The sequence below is a fragment of the Neodiprion pinetum genome, chromosome 1 (assembly GCF_021155775.2).
Source record: "Neodiprion pinetum isolate iyNeoPine1 chromosome 1, iyNeoPine1.2, whole genome shotgun sequence".
NCBI classification, from domain to species: domain Eukaryota; kingdom Metazoa; phylum Arthropoda; class Insecta; order Hymenoptera; family Diprionidae; genus Neodiprion; species Neodiprion pinetum.
The window spans coordinates 38,215,463-38,239,444 of record NC_060232.1 but is presented as its reverse complement, the minus strand read 5'-3'; the positions used below and the strand labels follow the sequence as shown (position 1 = coordinate 38,239,444).

Sequence of the window (23,982 nt, the reverse complement as noted above, 5' to 3'; positions counted from 1 at the left end):
TTTTATAAATTTCAGATTTTGCATGCTATTGGATTAGGAAAGTGAGGATGGGTATGCTGGTTCATCGAGCTTTCGCGTAGACAAACGATATTCTCAAAGATTAAATTTCTATATAGTAACATGATCAAGTTTCATTGTCGTGGATTTCTTTCAGTTTGGAAAGATTCCGATGGCTAGTAGCAAGAATGATGATGTGACTGTCAAGTATGACGTGTATCGAAGATGGAAAATAGTAATTTTAATTGGTCTGGATCTGAACATGTCAGAAATGGCTGGAAACCATTTTAATGATCATGTTGATCATCCTGCACTGATAATTAATAGTGAATTAATCGTCCTTCAACTGCCCGAATGGTACTCAGAATCTATGTAATACAAACCTATGCCTAAAGTTTCTATGGAACAAAGCTGACTACTAACAGTCATGCCGATTCTTCTATCTGCGTAAGAATCTCGATAGAAAGAAATTTAATCTTTGCGGTGCCACTCACGCCCCCGGAAGAGTGGGTGAGCTGAATAAGAAGCTGCTGGAGGTGGGTAAACTCCGCTGTCAAAATAGGGGGCCGGGGTTGAGTAATAGCGAAGTGGTTGGAAACAGCAACAAATATTCGCCGCGCCCCCGCGCAAAAAGGTCAATGCGAACAATTAGGAACTATCGATCCCTGAGGGATTCCCATCCTGCCGATTCAAAAGTTCGGGTCTCACCTGGTCTAGTCTCAGCTTCCGAGGAATGCGAGGTCGGATTTCTCCCAGGGGCGCTTTTCGTCATTCTAATTGATACCGCGATGTCTGCGTCGCTCGCGAACGAGAAGTGAAAGGGAAAAGGATCAAGGGTCAATCGGAGCCCAGCAATCCTTTCGTAACGATGGTCGATTGTCACCATCTCAACGAGCCTCGATCCGTCATCCGCAACGTTTAGCACCCGCTGAGCAGTCGCCGGCGAATATCGCGACTCTGGGGAATCGGTAGTCGTGGATTGAGTCTTCTCCTCGGTTCAACCGCGCCCACGTGTCTCCTTCTCACTCTCCCTACCTCTCTCTCTCTTTCTGTCACTTCGGAAGGTGCACAGCGAGGACTTGTGGTGCGTATGATGTATTGAAGCGAGTCGAAGCTGAATGGGTAGGTAGAGAGTGTCGTCTAGGCTCACGTCTTTGCCTCGGAGGTGTAGGTATTTCTCTTGCTGGATTTGTCCTGCCCACACACATGCCGGTGACTTTCGTCAACCATTTTCGGCGCCGTCCTATTATCGTCCTTCAATGAACAACCGCATTCAAATCCGGCGAACGCACAACGTTTCGTTATAATTTATTGTAATTTCGTTTCTCCGCGGAAATCATAATGACAAACGGGACCCAGGCACTGCTTGCACCTAGTCCGTTATACAGGTGTAGTACCTATTATAGGTCCACCCAGAGAATTAGTGTTGGTAATGCGTACCCGGATCTTTGCACAATCGGAACGCGAGTAAAACTCGACGTTTTAGTCAACAAAGGAGAATTGAAGCATTAACTTTCCTCCGCGGGAGTAACGAGTTGAATTTCAATACGCACCTGAAGCACACGTCGCAAAGTAGTTACCATTGTTTTATCACTGCTGCATCCGTGACCAAGCATCACCTCGAAGATAACCACCCCGCGAACGGAATGACTCGGCATCGAGTAAATATTCTATTACCTCGACCAAATTCTAATCATTGATCGTTAATCAGTTAGTGTTTAATCTTCTCCGTTGCACGCGTCCGGGTTTTACGGATGCTTAATCCGGACACGTGTAACGTGAAATTGGCCGTATAAATCAGATATTCCGGATGACGGAGCGCCGTCCAAGGATAGATCGTATAATAGATCGCGCACTCCTGCAGCGATCAATGCATCTTCGAGTCAAGAGCCGAGGCAACCAGAAAGAACCGGACTAAGGCGCTGCGATGCCGTCGCAGTCGGTGATAATCCGAGGATTAATCGTGCCCTGCAGAACAAAAAGTGACGGCCAAAGTACCCGGAAGTGAACATCCGTCACAGTCTGATCACATCTTCAGAGTTGAGAAGACAGGGATGATTACGTTTCTGCAAAGTACATTATTACACTCAGGTTTATAGTAAAGTACTTCTAAACTGCTACAGCAAGTTTTGATATCTGGACTCGACGATGAATCACAAGTCGTAGAATCATCTGCGTGAATAGAAATCGTTAATGTCCTGGAAAAATTTGATTCGAATGAAGTCGTAAATTGAACGTCGCGCGCTTGATATCTTCATTCTTCTCGTAACCGTGGTTTTGTTCTCCCTTTTTCTGTTCTACGATTCCCGTTTTTTTGACATCGACATCCGCTCCCCATGGCCGTGCGGTAATGCATATCTTAATGATTTTCTGCGGTAAGAGAGGAACGGCGCCCTGAACCGCTTTGTTCCATTACCGCCGTTAACACCGAGCATCAGACACCCTGAATTCAACCCACGCCGACGCAATCAGTCCCTCGTAAACAACAATCACGACACGTGTCATCCCCCCGGACTTCCATCCACTCCCTGTGTGTAATTTTCTCTCTGCAGTGTACTGCCTACCACCTTTTAGCCGCCGCAGGTCATCGCTCGAATCCCTTAATAATACTCGTTTAGCGATGGGTGAACAGATGCTTGTAATCAATTATTAATCAGGCAAAAGATTAAGTCAATTCACCAGGAATAATGTCGTAGTTACGTGAATTTGTTTATTGTCCTGACACAGTTTGCAGGAGACGTCGGAGAAAATTGTTAATTCCTTTGTCAATTATGACTTGCAATTTTGTCAATCTTTTAACAAAACCGAGAGAAACTACACGATCTACCTCATATCGTTCGAATTGCTGTTGTGTTTTTGTACAAAGCAAAATGTAGTTCAATTATATTTGCCGCGAGAAGATATGTTTTAAATGAGCTTGAAATTCATGATTAGTAAGTTTAAAGAATAGTTTCATCGAGTTGTAAACATTTCGCGTACCTAACTGTACACCAAGTGAACGAGTTTCACCTTAGAATTGGCGTTATTATGTCAGTTAATTAATCATTTTTATATAAGATGATGATGGTGGTAAGCACTGTGCAGCATGCAGAGAGTAATAATCGGATGATACAATATAAATCGTATACCTGTATAATACCGATCGACCGAAGAGAAAGCAATATTCTGAGGGGCAGAGTTAATTAACTTGGTATTCGCTCTGTAAATGTAATTAATTATAATTAACAATCTCAGCGAAATTGAAGACGAGCGTTGGTTGGCCGGTCGGTTACGCTCGAGGCGAGTCTGGGGTTCGAGTCTTGATTCACCGAGGTCTGAACGATCTCATCGGCACCGCGAAGATCTGCGTCCGCATCACGCACGCCATTCTTGCCCCATCCCCGGACCCAATCCGCACTAGGATAAAGAGTTGTTGAATTTCCCGATCATCGTGTTTCACGGTTCACGCCCGGAAATTATTCCCGATTTCATTTTCCGCACCGATTAGCGGGAGGAGCGTCCGTCGACATCGCGGGCGATTATCCGAGGAGGGAAAAATAGCGAAGCAACGGCAAAGGGAGGAGAGGAATGTAAAAATCGTGGAAACCGAGCACTGCCGGAGCGTGAAATCGAGATCAAAGGGGAACCCTGCAGCCGGTAATAAGGGCAGATAAGGAGGCGCGGTGTGCGGCTGCGATCTGCGTCTTGGCGAGGGCGGAGCGAGCTGGAAGCACACCTTCTCCGAGGTTCGCCTCGAACCAATGCAAGAAAACCGATGGTCGCATTAACCAAGGCGAGCCCGGAGAGCCCCACTCAAAAAGGTGGAGCCTGAAAGGTTGCGGCGACCTGAACCGATCGCCGACAAGATCGCGGCTCCCTTCAAGAAGCAGTTTGAGCCGAACCCCCGAAGCTGTAGGTGCGCGTCCAGTATTCATCGCTTCGAAGAGTAGAACCCCTGTCACTGCGGCAGATTTTCACCTGCCGCCCGCAATCGGTGCTCCGCAATACTTCAAGGACATCTTCGAGGGCCTCGGCGCGTGAAATAAAACAGTAGTTGTCCACTTTCTTATTGGTGGGAATTGTTTGTGAGATCGGTAAACGATATTCGCAGATTTCTTCAAAAGGGACGGTTTCCAACGAGAAGTCGGAGTTCGTATTCCACCAGAGACTAGCCGCTCTTGTTACCGGTGCACTCGAACCGATTGTGTGTCAAAGTTCGGTACAGTTAATGATAAACAAGTGCAATCGGCGCTGCAAATTAAAAAACTATCCTGTCGCCCGGAGAATAGCTGATATACGGATAAAGTCGCAGTGTGTGAAACTGATCAACGGAAGAAAACGCTTCCATAGATGGCTGTCAGCACTCTGAACATGGCACCTTATTTCACTGGATACCCATTCCAAGGTGCGTTGATCAGCCCCGTAATTACTATTCTCGATTTTAGCCTGCAATAGCCAATTCATGGACCTCCTCAAATCACTCAAAAAGCCTGCACGGTCTTCGTCCCTTCCATCAGGTTCCCAACGTCCCTTAACCCCCCCAGGCGGAGTGTTCGCCGTCTTTAAAATTTCGCGAACGCATCTAGGCCTAATTTTATTCCAACTTCCAATGGCTGTGCGGTTTGAAAAATCGGTGCATCATACCCTACGAATTACATGAAGAAGGTAAATTGTCAGCGATATTGCACTGCTCACTTATTACCGATGGATTCCAATACCCTGGATTTCTAAACTACGCCATCTAATATCGGCGTGCAGAATGCGGATATTACGCAACAAAGGCCTAAAGGCAGTTCGGGGGCAGAAAATTTGGGCCTCAAATGATCTAGGTGACGAATTAATTGTTCGTTCGCCCGGTGCATTCGAAATCAACACTGGGCATTACGCCGTACAGCGTCGTAAACGAAACGGCCAGTCATAAAACAATAACGTCGACCCATAAAATGGGTCCAGCAGACCCAGGCTTCAGTTCGCTCTGGTTACTATATACGGGACTTGGGAAGCGGGAACCCTCGGACGTTAAACCGTTCGCTGAAATTTGTTACGGACCCCGTATATTCTACGGGCGGCTTTCTCGCTTTCTTCCTGACAGCAGCCCCAAATACTTCTCGGCGAAAAATTCCTTGGGTTGAAAGCAGCCCCAAAGAGAAGCAATCGCCTCCGGCCTTGAAAGTCATTCTCTTGTATCCGGTGGTTAATTGACCTCCTATTTTCGCGTAGACTACTTCGTTGGTGTCCCGGAATATCTTAAATTTCTATTCAGAGATTTCGGCGGAAGTAGAAGTATCGAATTTTCCGACGAATAATCTTCCCCTCGTTTTTCATTATTCTACGCTGCTCTCAGTCAACGAATATAATCCCTGCAATCATTTAATCCGTTCATAATCCTTCTCAAGGGAACTCGAGTCATTGGGATACAGATTGGGCCTGTTGGTATATGTATACGAGTGAAGGAAGAATGTAGAAAGATTCACAGTTGAATCGAGGATGTGGACAATTATACAAGTATGTCATGCGAATGGAAATAAACGAGAGAGACTCCGACGCATGTAAAAGAGGCTCGTCCTCGGTGTCCCGCGAAGAGTACATTCTGCATCTGTAATAAAGGAAAGTAATTGTTCTGGCAAAGAAGACTTCGCGAGGAGTTGAATTAGCATCCGCAGCTCTTGGTTGAAGAAAATCCAGGAAGATAAAGAGAGGGCAAAAGGAACATGGCGAGAGAACCGCGGGGTAAAGAGTCGAGACAAGCATCGGAGAAAGGAGCAAATCGCCTCCTTTAAAAGGTCCAAAAGGTAAAAACGTGCAGGACAGACCGGCTCTCCGCGTCAGGGAAGAAGAAGACGCTCGAAGGAGGCGCACGCTGCGCTTCGTCGGTCAGTGGGCGTTGAAGAAGGCTCAGGCGGTGAACGTGGGCACCTAATGTCTGATATCGGATGAGCCTCGGGCGACGGCGCGATGATTGAAGCCCTCGCAAGCCGGGATCAAGCCGGCTATGCGGCGCACTTGAAGGGGACCGAAAGGGTGGATCGCCGCGTCTTCTTTCGACGATGCCCACTTTTTTGCAATATCGGCAAAAACACCTTGTGGGTACAGCAGGAGTCGGCCTCGTCGATCGCGGTTCGAGTCCAGGCGTCAGAGACCGATTCCGCTATTCCAAAATACCGCGTATCGTCTGCAACGATTTTATACCCACGTGATTCTTGACGAAGAATGAACTCCGATTCGGTGATGCCAAAAACCATCGCCGTTTCGCCGATCCGCGTCCGTCGCTTCGGAATGGGACCAATGCCCCGACGGAAAACGGGCACCAAACTGTCCGTCACGGTTCGCGGTGGGCGGCATCCTTGGTCAGCTGATACCATCGGCGTTTAACACTACGGTCACAAAAAACCCCAGAGTCCATTGGTATCATGCATCTTCGTGTCATCACGCGGCCTCGGCCTAAGGCGGGAAATCAGTTTTTAAATACGTTCACTGCAAAACAATTGAATAAAGAATATATGCAATGATGTTTAGAATGTTTCCTAAAAAAATTACAAGAGATATAGCAATCCCTTAAGTATAGAATAAACTGATCTTGCATACGAAAATTCGCTGGACAATCAGTTTTAAGACATTTCGTCCGTCTGCATTTAGGGAATTGTTACTGTACGAGGTTCACGATTGCAAAAGAACAGCCGTCAAAGGAGGAGGCGGAGGAGGAAGAGAACGATAAGACCGATGTAGTTTTTGGCTTCCGTCCACGTCGGTGAAAAACAACAAATGTCAAAATTAGTATAAGCGGATAGAACATTTGTCGGACAAATTATTGCACCGTCTTATGATGACAGAGCAAGCGGCTGACTACCGTAGTTTTTCTCATACACATACCTAGTGTGATATACGAGTATATCCGGTGAACGGATTCGGGCGTAATTCCCGAGGCGTGAGGCCATAAACAGAAGAGACTTCCGGTAGAGGCGCGCGCGTCATTTAGCGATCCAATTATCATAATTACACGGATCTCGCCTCCTGGACGGGGAGTGCGTGTAAAGATGACTTTGAAACGACTGGCTAACCAGCGCCAAGTTTTTAGACGGTGAATTTTTGTTCTTCGGCTGTTGAACGCGGCGTCGCGTATTCACCTTATAAGTCGCCCTGATCCGAGGGCTTCCGTTTATCGCGTAATCAGCCCCTCGGAGAGTCTCGCTTTGGGCCAATCATTATAACCTTCCTACCTGGCTGTCCGCCTTCGGCCAGCCTGACCACCTGAAAATCATCCCGAGGAGGAAATTTAAATCCATTCAAAAACTCAGCTACGTGTCGAGCTGCTGTATCGGCCTCACAATCGGGCCAATCAGCCGAATTAACATGATCGTTCAACATTCAATCAACCGTTATCAATAATTCATGCTCGAAATTATTTCCCTCATAATTTCCTCCACGCCAATCTGCACCGCGGCATGCAGCTCGTGCGGTATTCGTGCGATTATGATGCCGGTTTCTTCTTTATGCCCTTTTTCGCAGCCGTGTTCCACTTCTTAGTCGGGGCCTGCACGGTTTGGGTCCTCTGCACGGTACGAGCATCAACCCTTCGGTCCGTTATTACCGATACCCAATTGAATTCGCGGACTAAATCAATGCCGAGATCAAGGACTTATACGACCGTTCCCGACATTTCGGACACCCCGCTGCACGGCAGGAACTTGATCAGCAGGCACATATATACTCTATGCCACATACCGGCGGTGCCCGGCGTTGTTTATTACGACTTGAAGTCAGCGTTGTGTGGACGGGGCCTTAGCCGGACGGAGTTAGTCCCCTTTGCGCCGGGGTCCACGTGCGTGGCGGCGCCTTTTGATCTCGTCTGTAATCCCGTCGGGCCCTCCGGCCCAGTGACGTCACACCCGAGGTGTCCCGCCAGGTAGAGAACGCTGCAGGAACGCGGGAAGGAATACAAGGACCCTGAAGTCTCGCGCAGGGAATTCCACGTGTCGAGAAAATCGTTTTGTTCCCAAGTTCAAATGAAAGGCTAATCATCATTTTTTCCCGCCCAAAATTATCCCTCCCCCGTAGTTTCGAGCTTACGCATTTTTTTTTTCCACAACTCTTTACAGGACTCGCTCTGCACGCAGGACGAGATTAACGCGCGGCGAGTGTAGGCTGCGAGTGAACAATGCCTCTTTATCACATCCAATTTATACTCCATGCATGGTCTCGTAAAGCACATTTACCTGCACAATAGGTTTGTCTCTGCACAAGTTCTGCGCAAGAAATCACATCGCACACGCTGCTTTCTCAATCCAGCAACTCACCGTCTACACTAGCAGTAGAAAACATCCAGAGTTGATCCTCGTACGTTTCATTTCCTCCCGGAATTCTTCACCGACTTAGGGATCCTTAAAGTATCCTCTTTTCGCTGTACAAAATGTGAAAAATTTCAACAATGTTGCATGGAACGGGAAACTCTGTTTCCGATATCCGATGTGCGTGCGCTGGCCGTTTGTCCTGTTCACACAGTCGGTTGCGTGTGGAGGCATTTCAGCGTACCCCACTATGAGGGTGTTGATGTTGACGGGTTTTTATCCGTTCACGGTTGGTGAGACCAATCAGATCGGATTGATCGATTATGCACGATAACCCGAGATTAATATTTAATGCTCAATAATGTCACCAGTTCTTGTTGGCTTTATATTTCACCCTAAAAATGACCACTGAAAGGTTCCTGAAGCACCCTCAACAAAATTTAATAATTTCAACAATTTTTGAAGAACTTACATAGTCGCTGACTATTTGAAGAGGTTTCTCTGTCATGTTGCTTTCCAAAAATTCATCGCATCAATGAGTTCAACAACTAATTATCGATCAAACGCGAATAAATTTACTGTAAGACTTGTTCTCTGACAGTGAGATCTTGGATTAAACCAAAACTTGACCAACATCAATGCGAATCAATGCTCAATGCTTTACAGAGACTTCTTACAGCAGCAATAACTGATGAACCGCCATGTTACTCTATGAGGTGTAATTCCAATTTTCGCTCTTCCTGGAAGTTTCAGTCGTTAAAAACTTTTCACTGAAGGTACAGTTCTACTTCTTGTTATGAACACTGACCATATCTACATTCCCGTTCGAAGAGTCCAACTTCAGGCTTTAAGCCGAAAGGATCTGATGCATCAAGTGAGATTTGAATCAATTATCTGGAATGTTTCAATGTTAAAGACTCTCGTTGAGAATTTCGGTTCTAATTTTTTTTCATAAACGTAATAATCATATCATTGATTCTTTTCGGAGGATCCTGTGTACTGACCATCAAATTCAAGTCGCGTAAGAGAATGCAGCGAGTGAGAGAGATTTCGAGATATGAATGGAAACGAAGTCTCAGATAATACGAAGAAAGAGTCAGCTGTAAGAGAACGGCGACTGTGAAAAAGAGTCGGAGAGTTAACTGCTTGTTGCAAAACCACGGGGACCGTAACTCTGGCATGGCATCCGTCGGGAGGGCGTCGCGTCGCGTCGCTTCGCATCACATCGTGAGGTTTCGAGTATGTTGGGAGGATGTGCAGCACGCGATGGACTGCGGCGGCATACCGTATCTCATTCGCTTCTTTGCCGTGTGGTTAGCCATATAATATTTGTTTGACTTCATAGTTATAATTAGGATAATTAAGAGGCACTAATTACCGGTAATTACGAGCGTTTGAGCGGCACCTTGCGTGTCCCGGTTTTGTCCACAGAGCGGCCGATCTCCGGGACGTACACAGACCGCATACGCCAGCGCACGTTACCCTGTCATTTCTATTTTTCATTACCTCCCTACGAGATGTCCCCGCGTTCTGAACACCGCCTGCAGACCACCGTTTTTGCTCCGGACCGAGTCGAGCCTTTGCAAAGTGCCTCATCTCCGCGGCTCGCGTAATGAACGACCTTTTAGCCCCTCGCTCAGCCGAACCGATCCTTCCCCGAGGCTCCTCAGAAAAACAAAACCATCCCGCGTGACGAAGATCCCGCGGTTCTCTTCCTCGCGGAACGTGAAAGCTCATGGATTCACTCACCTGCTCATCGTTTCCTCTATTTATCTATTTTGCAGGACAGGGTCGAGTCAATCAGCTCGGTGGAGTCTTCATCAACGGTCGCCCACTGCCCAATCACATCCGTCTCAAGATCGTCGAATTGGCTGCCGCCGGCGTAAGGCCCTGCGTTATATCGAGACAGCTCCGCGTCTCTCACGGATGCGTTTCGAAAATTCTCAACCGGTACCAGGAGACGGGGTCCATAAGGCCCGGCGTAATCGGGGGCAGTAAACCGCGCGTTGCCACCCCGGAGGTCGAGGCAAGGATCGAGGACCTCAAACGTCAGAACCCCGGGATCTTCAGCTGGGAAATTCGGGACAAACTGATCAAGGTCTGTTGATATCCGCAGAGTTGAAACCATTATGTATAGAATAAGAAAATTCTGGTATAACCAGAGACTCGTCTTCGTTATAATTGCGACTGTAATTCATCCTGATCTCGCTATCCAGGACAAGGTATTAACTTGTCCAACGTGGTTCTGCCAGCAGGACGGAGTTTGCGACAAGGCTTCAGCGCCTTCCGTATCCAGCATATCTCGGCTACTTCGAGGACCCACGAATCAGACCCGACCAGGCGATGATCCTCGGCGAAATCACTCAATAGATGGAATCCTCGGTAAGTTTATGAACGTTTATCACGTATCGCTAGTGTTCGGGAACGTTTCGATGGGTGAAAACTCACGATCCGATGCCGCACGGCCATTTCCATGTCAACGAAGCCGCGGGTCGGTACCATAAACATCCTCTGCGCGTAGTCGGAGGTTCCTGAACCCGGTAATTACGCGACGGGGCGTAAAATCAACCAGGAATCGAGGATTTCTGGGTTCGGTTACTCATCGATCATTACACAGGCATAACCCGAGCGACGATCCCGTGTATGCGCAGCGCAGAACGCGGTGTGCGAGCCTCTTTCCTTGGCGTCTTAATTTCTGACGTCTTCGCGGTCTCAATTGAATCGGCGGTGAGAAGAAGGGGTACGGAATATATACCGCCAGTGTAAGTGCAACATTCAATTAGGTGAACGTTTAAAACGAAGCGATAGATCATTCGGACCGCACGCTGGGTGGCTTGGACGTGTAAGTGGGACCGGGAAGAAGCGAGCGGGCCCGGCAGTTGGGTCATAAAGGAACGCGAGCGAGCCGTTCGCTCGGCTCTTCTCGCGGAGTGTTTCTCAAGATTAGCACGAAGGTTCTTATTCAAAAACCCGCGAGGAGTAACTACTCATCCCCCGACACATGCCTTTTGTTGGACATTTTGCACCTTGGTCTGCTTTTAACATACATACCACATAATCGTTCATTTTTAACTCTCTTTTTATACTTTTCTAATTTTTCCTCACGGTCCGCACTTCTCTTTGTTTCTCGTTCATCGCCTCCATCTTCGTCCTTATTTCTCTTACTCTCCCTCCCTATCTATTATTTTTCTTCTCTCCTTTCTTGCCATGCGAAAGAGTTGCAGAAATAAGCCTTGCGGTCGGCAATTCTGAAAGGGAACTCTTTCTTTTACCTTTATTGCCGCGGAAAGAGCTCAGCTTCGGCTGCTGCAGCCAAGAAATATTATACGGACGGACTCCCTGGCGCGCTACGAGATGTGTCGAGTTTATTATCTTGTCGAGAAAGATTTAGCTTTTTATTAGACACGCGGCGTCGCTCGCCGAGTCGGTACAAATTCAGGGGGTAAATTACAAGCCACTTCTCTTCGATTCTTTCGTTTCCTCATCGCGCTTTGTGACTTTTATATCCCCTCGGTATCGGAATTCACCTAATCCAATTGCGGTGGCATCTGGTAGCAGAGAACGCAGATTTCGTTAGGTTATACTCTTTCCTCTTATTCGTATTCAAGTATAAACGTAGTTCTCCATCAACATTTTCACTCCACGTCAACTCAATTGAAAAAAATAAACGCCTTACAGCGTGCGCGAAGTTTTCTATTACCCGATATATTCACATATATATATTCCTTAAAACGCTCAGGTGATTTCTCTGCCAGGCACCATATTGCGCTTAAATTTTGCCCCTTTTTCGAATACCGACAGTTTTGGTAGAGCATTTTGCAGTTTCGAGGTTAAAATTGACTCCAACGGTACCGTACCAAGTTGGCTTTGCAACTTTCTCGAAGCCTAGCGAGGCAATTGTGGCAGTTTCATGCGGTTCTAGCGAGTTATGGGTTGGGTGTAGGCATAACCACAGAGCACTCGCGTGAAGCGCCGCGGCACGGAGCGTCCGCCACTGCATTGGACGGGGGCCTTAAGGCCCCGGGACGAGCGCGCCTCGCCGCAATATACACACAGGCACCTCGCCGCGTGGCGTGTGGTCCCACGAGCACGCGGAGCCTCTAATCTTGAAACCGCCAGCCACAAACCGCCATTGCCAGTCGGTCTTGAACAGACAGCTCCGCGGGACCGAAGTGATCCAGCAATTGGTAGACAATTGAAATCGCAATTACGATATTGATTTAGACGTTTTCAGTCTGCCGCGACGGGTCTTACTGAGTCGACTTTCAGAGATCTGCACGCTGCGTTGCTATGTGGATGAAAAATTTCCACAATTTTTTCTAACGTTTCGAAAGATTCAGTCTCTCCCCACTTCGCGGCATTCGCAGTTTGATATTCGAAATTCAAAAGCCGAAATATGACAACGTAGTCTGTTCGCAGAATGTCTTGATAACTCACTCCAGTGTAGTTACATAATTTAATTAAAGTCGTGACGTTAATGCCTTTTGCATGTTTTTTTGCCGCTTCGAATATTTACTGCATTGCCTGTATCGAGGCGAGCAGCACGCTTCAATATTTAAGACCAGTCATCACGAAAATTGCAAACACATCGAAGGTCCGTCGTATATTTTTTCTACTCGCAGTAACGGAGAACCGACCACTTTTTGCGGTAGTTAATTCACGCTGCTGAGTGCTTTTAGCAATGATTTATTGATTGTTATAACACTCTGTAAGATTGCTTGAATTAAAAAAGAGCTCAATTATTAGTTCGGCACCTACCGTAACATCCAACAACCCAAAGGAAAACAAACAAAAAAAAAAAAACAATGTCAGAAAAGTGTGCAGACTAGGCTGTCGCTATTTCGAGACTGGAGAAAGAGAGAGATAGGCGTAAAGAAGTTATTTCCGATGATATTTTTAAGTGCCTCGCCCTCGACAAGCGGGGACCGGGCCCGGGCCACCCTTCCAAAGTCGAGGTTGGGTTAGGCGAGCTCACCTGTAATCAGGGGGGAACTTAATACCAGGTCCGTGGAGTCAGCCGTGTGAACTGTGGGCGGTGCCGCTTCTTGCTTCCTATCTTCAGGATCTGACGTCCCGCGCGTGCTCGGCATCCTCTGCCGTCTACTCGCATCGATGCCCACGGTTCTTGCGGGCGCGCTTTTTGTCTCATCCGGGGGATCCCGGGGCAATCAGCGACTGTCCAATTCCCCGACGGTTGATCTCGATCGACCAGCGCTCTTTTCGGATGAAATTTAACAAAAAAAAAAAAAAAAATAGCGGAAGACGTTCAAGACCCAAGTTTAACATCGGACCGTTTTCGTGTCGTTACAGGTGGCAGCAGTGGCGACGATTCGGACACCGAAAGCGAGCCGGGAATCGCGCTGAAGCGGAAACAGCGACGGAGTCGAACCACCTTCACGGGGGAGCAGCTCGAGCAATTGGAAGCCGCCTTTCACCGGACTCAGTATCCCGATGTCTACACGAGGGAAGAACTGGCCCAAAAGTAAGGAGCGATATTTACAAGGGCAAACAACGCGCCCCCTGAGTTTTGGGCCGATCGAAACTAACCGATATCCTTCCTCCTTGTTTCCTGCCGCAGAACCAAGCTGACCGAAGCGCGCGTTCAGGTCTGGTTCAGCAACCGAAGGGCCCGTCTGCGAAAGCAGCTCAACAGCCAGCAGCTGAACGCGTTCAACAGCATGGGCCTGCAGTCCTTCCAAACCCAGCACTACGCTACCGGCGCAGAAGGCTACCAGAGTTATGGACAAGCCTCGGCCGCAGCCGCGGCCGCGAGTACCGGAGGCTACACGCAGCATTACAACTACGGCGAAAACTATTACGCCGCAGCGCAACAACAGTGGCCTCGAACCAGCGCCGAGAACTACGGGTGAGTGTTGAGAAATCGCATCATGAACTGCACTGTTATCGCTCGCTAAAGATTCTTCCTTCGCGCTTTCTTCTCCGCGGGCATGTTCTTATCGATCCGATATCGGGCCTAGAGAGTTAGCCACCGGTTTTTGGAATACGACGGACGATCGACGCGGCATGCGGTTGAAATCCATGCCCAGGTGTTTCGAACAATTAATTCGGCCATTGTGAGGATAATAACAGGTTGGTCCGGGGCCTTCCTGGGTGCCGTGAGTTCTCGCCGTTGGGAAATACGGGCGTCGGTCGGTGCCCAGCAGCAAGATCCGCGGTTGATCGGGGCCTCAACTGCATCGGGCCTCGGATATCTCGGTAAAGTTGAGTTAGGTCTGCCGCTGCTTCTGCTTCTGCTGCTGCTTCTGCTGCCGCGGCGAAGTCCAACTCGGTGTGGTCCGCAATTACGTATAGCTGGCCCCGGTAATGAAACGCTACCGGCTAATAATCCACTCCCACCGTTCGTCCGACCGACGTTGTGACGCCGTGAATGTACCTACACACAAGCATTGCGAACGGGCGCAGCGCACGCACGTGCAGTGCGCAACTCGGTGATCGACGCCTGCGCAGTAATCGAGGTGACACGGCCAGGAATTCCGGGGCCTGCGATGCGGGCATTGTTCGATACAAAATCCGCGCGCAAATTTTCCATCGTTACCGACCGAGTCGCGGTTGGAGGCCTGTGCTGATCGCCGCTTTCATCCAATTGGGGTTCGTTTTATTCAAACTAACGTAGTTCGGACTTTATTCGCATTCGATTTTTTTTTTTTTCTTTTTCTTTATCAATGGATTAATCGTAAACATTTTTTTTTTTTGACAATAATATTAATATTTGCTTTCGGTGACATGATTTTCTGAGCGATTTACTTTAAATACGGAGGCAATTTATATGCATACGACGGGATCCCACCTTTCCTTGTTTTTTTTTTCAACTGTCATATTCTTTTGTTATCAAAATAAAAAAAATCGTAAATCCTCGGTCGAAAAATTGAATGTCGAATTCAAACAATCATTTGAATCTTGGGGAGGGGGGGAAGGATGAAGTATTCGAGAATACTGTCTGTGAATTTCAACTAAATCGGTTGAGTCGTTTCAAAGATATCGTGGACACCGCAAGACGTCATGTATAACATATCAAAATGGTTGACGTTATTGCCAATAACAATGTTTCTCATCAAATGATTCCAAACACTTGAAAAAGTATTCAAACGAAGCTCGATCGGCATACTTTTGAATAAAGCGAACCCCAATGGACTTGAATAATTCTCTGTCGAGTTATAAATAGCCGAAATTCACCCATTTCTTCAACCGTCTGTACTACAGTATCCACGTACCCCTTAACGCGATCTGCCGGACATTACGACTCGTTTAAACGTTTTGGTGTTTCGAAACGGTCAAAGGACCCCGCGGGGCCCTAACACCGGGGTTGGGCGACACGCCTTAACCGATTTCTGCGCCCGGGTTCGGGGGTATTGGATATCGCTGCTGCCACGGAGGTGAAACACGCGGTTTTGATTGCGTGCCGAGCCGAAACCTGCACAGGCGTATGCGAGTCGAGGCCATTGAACGCGGGCCTTTTTCCCATGCACAACGACCGGGCCCGCGAATTAACCTTGAACAATTTTCAGCACGCTAATTCGTCCGCGTTGCGTCGGCGATCTCCGATATTCGTAACCTCTAAACGATTTTCCTCTGCTCTCTGTCCTCTCAGGCTATTCAACACCTCGCACTACGGCGGGGGGAACCTGAACCTCGGCACCCTCAGCGGTGGCGTAAGTCCCACCGCCTCCAACATGAGCGCATGCATGGTCCAGGGTGCCGCCGCTGGCGTTCCGCCCTCCGGAATGGCCCATCACGTCACTCCTCACAGCCCGAGCGAGGCAAAAAGCGGATATCCTTATCTCGGAGGCATCGAGTCACAAGTTTGTGGCAGAGTTCATTAAACCGATTTAGTTAACGATTTTCGAATCCGGTTCTCCGGTGCTTGTACAGCAACTGCGTTGTCAGCGATGTTTGTGCGTGCTAATGTACATACACAGATATAATATTATATTTTATATCCATCAAACAACAGCGATTTATCGTTGTAAGTAGTGCTTTCTCAATTTTTTTTTTTTTTTTTATCCTTCATTCTCTTAGATATATTTAGATCGGGTTGCATTCTTTGCGATTCGTTAATTTCCCAGTGACGTTAGATTTTACTGATTAATAAATTATTTATAATATGTACACAATCTTATTATAGATATATGAAAGTATAGTATTTATATATGATATTGGATCACCCGTATAATAAGAGCCGCCTAAGGCGTTCATCTTGCCTTCAAATTGGGTAACACTGCGTTCGTCCTGAGCACTGTCTAAGCTCGTGCTGTAATTGTAAATATATATGATATAAAACTTGGAATTAAATTGGATATAAAAATTGTATTTATAAGCTGTAGAAGGTATCATTGTTCAAATGTGATATATTAAAGAAAGTAAAAACAAGTTGTTCTCTATTTAATTGGCCAGTTGTAAATAGATTATAAATAATTACACCTATTATATGTTCACGTATGTGTAATTTTTATTATCTTCTCTGACACTATATAATGTACTACATCTTATACGTGTATATATATATAGAGCATTACATCCGATAATCTAGATCGTTCAATGTTATTATGTACAATATGCAATAAATGATGTTTCATATAAATTCCCCGCATATTTCGAACGTGTAAATCTCATTCTTTCCACATATGAAACTGCCGTGATTGCAATCTACGATCGATCAGAAAATATTAGGTTGAACAGCGAAGCGGCTAGAGGGGTGGCCTGTGGAGTGCAAGGCTCAGGTTCATATCCCAGTTCGATCGAAAAAATCGTTGATCATGTCTCGTGCATTTTCCATCTGAAATTCGTACTTCGTCGCAGGAAAATCACTTTCCAGGTCGAAAAATAGCCGGAAATAAGCGTCGTAGAATGATTTATCCGCAAAATAAATACCCCGGTGGTCCGAAAATTCGGCCAGTCGGCCCTCGAAGGCCCCGATGCAGGTGCAACAGGCGGCAAATCCACCGGGCTCGAGTGACAGCGACCACGAGTGTGGGCCCGACGGGGCCTGAATGTGGGCACTTTGACCGGGGCGTGGCGTTCCAGGCGTTGGACAATGGCCCTCGTGCCCCGGAGGGCTACTATTACCGGGTTGTTCGCGGTGCCGTAGCGCCTACCGCGTTACCTCGGTCCCCGAGCGGGGCCCAGAAACGGGGCCCAACTGACAACGCGGCAATCAGGCCGCCGTATATCTGCCGCCACTGTCACCACGCATTTGTGTCCCATTGTGTCCCCGTGGAAGAGCCGGACGCCAAGAGCAACCAGTCTCCACCTTCGCTTGCGGCGGGTTTCATCTAGCGGTGCTGAGCACAAAAAGAGGATGAAAACCGCGGGGGAATCGCCGCGCCGCCTAGCTCTGCTGGCCCAATCTCGATCCCTGCGGACGGTTAATTGCGCCGATCACTGCCGCACCGCATGTCTCTCGCATTACGATCCTAGGGTGGAATACAAGGGCACCGGAGACATGATTCTACGCTTCGTTCAAACGCGCACTTTGATCATTTCACGTTGTGATTCGCGACGCTTGGGGACCGGAATTAGCTCAGTGCTCACGGACTCGCGAGGTTAAGTGCAGACTCTGATGAACGAAGCCTGAAGCACTTTTACACGCTCTCGATGAACGGGAAGTGAAGGAGACTTTTCACGACGATGAAAATCACGCCGCGAAACACTTGACCAAATCGGTCCCACGAATCACCGACTTCCCACGATCGATCACAGCTCGAATTTGAAACTAAGACGAATCGGAGATTTTTTATTTGCTTGACCTACCGCAAAGCCGTGCATCGGACCACGAATTGTTTCGAGCGAAGCTGGCGTGCGGATAGCCGATCGACGCGCATTGCTGCATTCGGAACTGACAGATTGGGCCCGTTCAGGGCAGTTTGGGCCAGATTGGGGTGCGGAGAGTGCGGAGGGTCTTCACAAAGGGGCCGCTAAAATGGGACTCGGAGGGGCCTCAGGGGCGGGTCTCGCTCAATGGCGAATCATGGGACAGAGGAAGACGATTCGAGCGATCGTGCATGTGGGGGGTCCGGTCTTCGGGTCCTTTGAATCCTTCGAACCATGCGTACACGAGTCGAACGGTCCGAAGGTGGATTGAGTCTTACGACAGTTCAAAGCGGCTCCTCCAAACTGTAAAAAAAAGAACGAAATCCTGTTTTCCCATCGCGTCAAGTAGCGCGGTACAATTTCTGTACACAGATATCAAGTGAAATCGAGTATCGGAGCCTGAAAAATGATGCGCGTAGGCCGAGGAACAGCAGCTAGAGCGATTAGCTCTAAACACCGCCCGTTTACGAGCGGCACACCACTAATTTTGTATTAATTAGTACATCAAGGTATTAATTATCCCCGGATATTTCTTCCCGTAACTAAATATGTATAACCTTAATGCACAGCAGTATCGTGTGGGCAGCGAGCGATGGGCGCGATAGATAAGCAAATTGGTGACGCTGATAATTTCCCAATTTACTAATTAGTAACATTAGGTATGTAATTAAGCTGCCAGGTGGCTTCTGTCGGGTCAAAACTACTCTTAGTTACGCACCGGCACTAAACCAAACCGGCCCCCTCCGATCGGGGCCTTGGACCCGTATATTAGCCCCACCGCTTCACGCTGAATTTTTAAATTATCGTAGTACCGTATGGCCGATCGCCCTTTCCAAAATCTCCACTTTCACGTGGCGCGCTTAAAGCATACTCACATTAGATAGGTACATTAAAACTCGCGTATTGTGAAAGAGGCAGTAAACAGGGTCTGTAACGACGATGATCAAGATTATGAAATTAAAAAGAAGGTAAAAATTACCATTCGCGTTCGTCGAGAGGGAGAGGGAGGGAGGGAGGCTTGATGTGTTTTTTTTTTTTTTATCTTTCTTTTAATCCCGCCGCAAGTAAATTTACCACACTACACGTCGTTAATCATCGGCACCAAAACATAGGGTAATTGAAAAATAAAAATAAATAATAAGAACCTCGGAAGCAACGGCGAACGTTTATTGTGCCAGTTTCGTTAGACGGATATGTACCACCTATTCACCGTTCCGCAGGCAGATGTGTGCGTTGGCAAGGCAGGCCTAACCGTGATAAGCGTGTCGACCTCCCAAACGCCGACCGCGCCCAGAAACCCATGATCCCCTGTTTTCGAAGGGCCACTGATGTACCAGCATCCACTGCTGCCTGCCGACCGGGTGGCCCTGAAATGCCCCTGGTTTCCGATCCGGCGGCGTTTCTTTGCGGAAAATTGGGATAAAGAAACAGACGAAAGAGCTCACCACCTCCCGCACAATCTTGATAAGCATTCGGACTAGAATCGTTCTACTTGCAGTAGTAAATGGTCCAGATATTTTTCTCAGGCGTGAAAATTCCTCCGCAAACCTCGTAAAGTACAGGCCAATTTCGGGGAAGATCGGGAGTAGATCGTATAACTTGAACTCTACGCTTTTTGAAATTAGTTGGTTGGCTCAAACTGGTACCAAGAACTATAAAAACGAGTTCAAACAACGGTGTAAAGGGCTTCAAAATTGTATACGGACGAGAATATTCCTGTCGTGCATTTACTGCTTTTGCAAAGAGCACATTTTTGATGTTCAAGTTGACTGCAACTTTTTTGTACGGTACTATCTGATCAATCGTAGCATTAACGTTTGGTAACTTGAACTTACTAAGACGTTTAGTGAATTCAGCGATGTAGTCTGCAGGTCCAAAAACGATCAAAATTTCTCCCTGAAACAGCAAGAATCCTCTCGATCATGCGATTTGAGTTTACCCAACGAAAGCTGGTCGATTCGAGTATGGGAGCAACCGGAGATGGAAGGGTACAGCCTTTATACTCAGAAGCTGGATCATGGAGTGCAATGGCCGCCTAGACGTGTGTAATGGAACAAGCCGAAGCCGATTAGGTTGTTAGGATAAAAAGGTGAGCGACAGGCTGGTGCGAAAAAAGTGAAAGAAGAGTCGCAAAATGGCGTTTGTTTGGCTTGGGCCCCCAGCTCGTATTTCACGCCGCCTCGAGGTAACAAATGAAGAACGTACAGTGGAAAAAAATTCTCCTTCTCTCCTACTCTCTCTCTTTTTCTCTCTCCATCTCTGCTCCGCGATACCGATGCACACGATCTGCAAGCACACAGTGCCTGGACCACCAGTATTACGAGCCGTGACCGGGACCGGTTAGGACTCTTGAGTTAATTTATTGTAATTAAAATGGCAAAAGCCAGCCCACCAAAACGAGACAAAAGCACAACGAGCAAGCTTTCCCCTGCTGAACATCATGAGCAACGTTACGTGTTCGGTTTTTCGACCATATCGCGCTTACTTCTCGACCTTGTGAAAATTTGGAATACCTGTATATTCGATTTAAATCGATCCAGAGAATGATTTTTCGTATTTTTTGATTTGCACGAAGAAAGTTTTCCACCGTGATTTAAATTTTTATATAAACATCCGGTACAAAATAAAATTCTGCTTCTGTGACACTCGGTGTGATTTACTCCCCAGTCGCATTTCGTAGCCTGCATGCAGGGCATGAAACGAAAGGGCTTACAAATCATCGCCGGTTAAACATTCGTCGCAAAATGGCCAGGCTAAGCCGACGACGACAAACAGACGAATCCAGTTCACACAGTGGAGGACGCGATGCTCCCTCTTTCCGAATCGCTTCGACCCATGAAGGGTGCAGCCAATGAGAAGTGCCGCCGAGGGGATTCCTCGGACAATAATACCCGCTTCGCAGGACAGATTAATCAAAGTTTAACTGAACCAATGAAAACCGTGCAAATCCCCGCAGAGGTTCCCATGTTCGTTTCCGACCGACACATGCAGTTCTGCATGTTCTATCAAAGGGGCATCGATGGGAAAGGCGTCGCGACGCGTGCGCCCTTCCGAAGCTCGACGCCGTTGACTGTTGCGAATTTGACGACTGATCTGAATTACGATCTCGGGTTGAATCTTGCAAGAGGGAACGAGCGTCTTTTTTATTTAATCTCTCGAATTGGAGAAATTCGGTACTTGAGAGTTAAGCTTTGTAAGGATTCTTCGTAGTTATCATAAAATACGCTAATATAATACGTGATTGAAAAGCGGAAGTAAGAAACATTCTCCACTGTTGGCAGTTGAACAAATTGCAATAAACCAATAAATTATTACCTAGCGTTGATGAATATCGAAGATACGTCCTCAACGATTGATTAATTCCATTTTCCCATAGCACTTACGATCGAGAATTGATGTGCTCCCGAGTGCGCAATATAACTGGAAGTAAAATGATAGGGAATCAAATGAATTAAGAAAAAACTGAACACAGTGGTATTTCACAGATTCGAAACAGCTGCTAATCATCGTCACGGTGAATCCCCATTGTCATCGGTCCCGACGGAAATGGTTTCTAGTAGAAAACAACTAGTCAAACATTTACCCACCGTGCAGACATGCGTGTTCGGGTTCTCCAACGCATGCGGAGAGGAGAACCTGAGCCCAATGGCGGGGAGCTAGGGGTTGGTGCCTGAATTCCATGGGGCACATGGCCCGCAACCCCACCCTGTGATTCGTACGGCTGAGCGGGGCATAATAACGTGCGATGCACGAGGTGTGCGTGAGCAGTGGTGCAGCGGGTTTGCAAGGAACCGAAAACGCGGCGTGATGCGCGACCAATCGGCGAAAACGCGCGCGGGTACCCGCCGGGCCAGCTGTCGGGCCCAAAACCTGGAAGCGGTGAGTCGAGGCGGCCTCAAGCAGGGGCCCGGTTCATTCATCACGGCCCTGGTTATACGCCGAGAGTTGGACCACCCTGGACTCACCCCGCGTCATAAATGTCCGTTAAAATTTGATTGTACCGAGAGGGTAGCGTGGATCCCCCGCGCCACGCCAAACAAGAGCACGGTCATCATTGAGTCAAGGCCACCGTCGCAAGGGTGCAGTTTTGCCAAATCTGAAACTCGCCAAGCCTTGTTGATACCGCACGGTGATGTTCACGCTTGTTGAACTGCTTTGGAAACTATGGCTTTCGTCTGGCTTGTGTTGAATGCAGATATTTCAGCCGTGAAGAAGCAGAAGGAACACTTTGAAGACTCGGATTTAGGTTACGAATTGAAGATTTGAAAGCGGCTAATCTGCAACTGGTACAAAGCAAAGTCACTAACCCATAGGTACTAATTTTTCGCAACTCGAACGTAAAAATAGGGGATTTTGGCCGCTTGCTGAAAATGAACAAAGTACGCTATTCCTCGGTGAATGAGCGCTAGTTGGGAAATGGTGAACCATTCTCCACTAGTGGGCAAAAACTGTTTTGACTGAAACTGACTTTGATTTGTACCAGTTGTGGATTAGCCACTTTCAAATATTCAGTTCAAAAACGGTTCTTTCCCACTAGTGGCGAAATAATTCGCCATTTCCCAACTAGTACTCATTCGTTGAGAAATACTGTCTTTTCTTCATTTTCAGCAGACAGCCAAAATCTCCTAATTTTACATTTTGATTGGGTAAAATATGTGTGCGTTTGATATCCGCACTCAATCAGGATCGTTATTGTCACCTACTTCTTCCACAATATACTATTTCACTCCCGAGAAATGATTAGGAAGTCGATGTGAAGAGTCCTCGATTTCAGAGTATGCATGAAGCTTATCATTTCTAGAGTCAATTTATTAGATCTACTTTCTTTTCTTTTCTCTTCGTTCCAACAAGCACCTCGAATACTTCCACAACATTGAAATTACTTTATGGAAAATATTGTTTGGTGTCTAGTACAGTGGTACCGTAATTCAAGACCAGCACTCTTACAATGGTCGAATACTTCAGTGTGTGGAAGTGTGTCAATGGAGTTGAAGTCCAGTGCTCGAAACTCTGGCAATACAATTATAATCAAAGCGTTAATTCGTAAGGGGTATAAGAATACATTAGGACGCATTGACGGAGGTAAAAATATCGAGTAGAATTTCAACAACCCGAAAAGAAGCTGGAATGAAAGTGTAATTCGTGTGCTAAGTGACGTGGCGAATTGGATTAGACGCAGGGACGGGGTCGATCACGTAACCGCGGGTAATTGTCCTAATCAAATTCTCCACCGAGGAGTGGCACGTCGTTTGGAACTGGCCGAAGGTAGACGGCAGGCTCATGAGCAAAACGTTTGCGGCACGCTATACCTGCTGCAAAATGCGTGAAGCTCCACGGACGGGTGTTTGCTTGCTTATTTACAGATGTACGGGCGAAAGACGCGTGACGCGTTGCGAAACGCTCGGGGCCCGAAAAGCCGAAAGCCCGACCGTCTCGCGCGGCACACCCTGCGTCTCCCTTCTGCTACCAGTAGGTTATACACCCTGCACCATCACTCTTGCAGAGCTTGCAGCGTCGAGAAACCCCAAGTCCCCTGGTGCCCCACGGCCAACCAGTTAGTCGGGTTCCCAGCGCCATCAGCGTTTCTCCCTAACGCGCTGGGGTAAGCCGAATAATAACAATAGCACTACGGAGATAATAAGCCCCGTAATGTCGGCGCAAAATCCAATTTTTCGCTGCTAGACTTGCTGCGTTGAATTTCTTTGCTGTACTGTCGGCCCTTCAACGTGAATCGGCGGAACGCCGATTGGTGGCTCAATCGAGAATTAGCAGAGCATGGTCAGGTGATATGGGGGTTGTAATGTTGACTTTTAAATAGACTAGGAAGTCAATAATGTGCATGCAATTTCAGTTACCTGCTTCACAATTTTTTATCCGGTAAAAGCTAAATATC

The 23,982-nt window shown here is 47.5% G+C and overlaps 1 protein-coding gene across 3 annotated transcripts; it reads left to right on the top strand.

The window, feature by feature from the left end:
• The first annotated feature begins 3,884 nt into the window (after positions 1-3,884).
• Positions 3,885-16,805, top strand: LOC124216061 (protein gooseberry). 3 transcript variants are annotated; one of them, XM_046620153.2, is made up of 6 exons: positions 3,885-4,381; positions 10,046-10,359; positions 10,517-10,643; positions 13,572-13,743; positions 13,840-14,127; positions 15,871-16,805. In XM_046620153.2, exons 1-6 carry the CDS (start codon positions 4,327-4,329, stop codon positions 16,100-16,102), a joined length of 1,188 nt encoding a protein of 395 aa, XP_046476109.1. In that variant the 5' UTR covers positions 3,885-4,326; the 3' UTR covers positions 16,103-16,805. The 3 variants fall into 3 exon arrangements, with proteins under 3 accessions (XP_046476109.1, XP_046476101.1, XP_046476093.1); XM_046620145.2 differs by having other exon boundaries at positions 10,514-10,643; XM_046620137.2 differs by having other exon boundaries at positions 10,478-10,643.
• The last annotated feature ends 7,177 nt before the right edge of the window (positions 16,806-23,982 follow it).

Coding starts and splice junctions, on each gene's coding strand:
- LOC124216061 (XM_046620137.2), top strand. CDS start 4,327: ATGGCTGTCAGCACTCTGAACATGGCACCTTATTTCACTGGATACCCA. Junction 13,744..13,839: donor AGGGAAGAACTGGCCCAAAA/GTAAGGAGCGAT, acceptor TTCCTGCCGCAG/AACCAAGCTGACCGAAGCGC. Junction 14,128..15,870: donor ACCAGCGCCGAGAACTACGG/GTGAGTGTTGAG, acceptor CTGTCCTCTCAG/GCTATTCAACACCTCGCACT.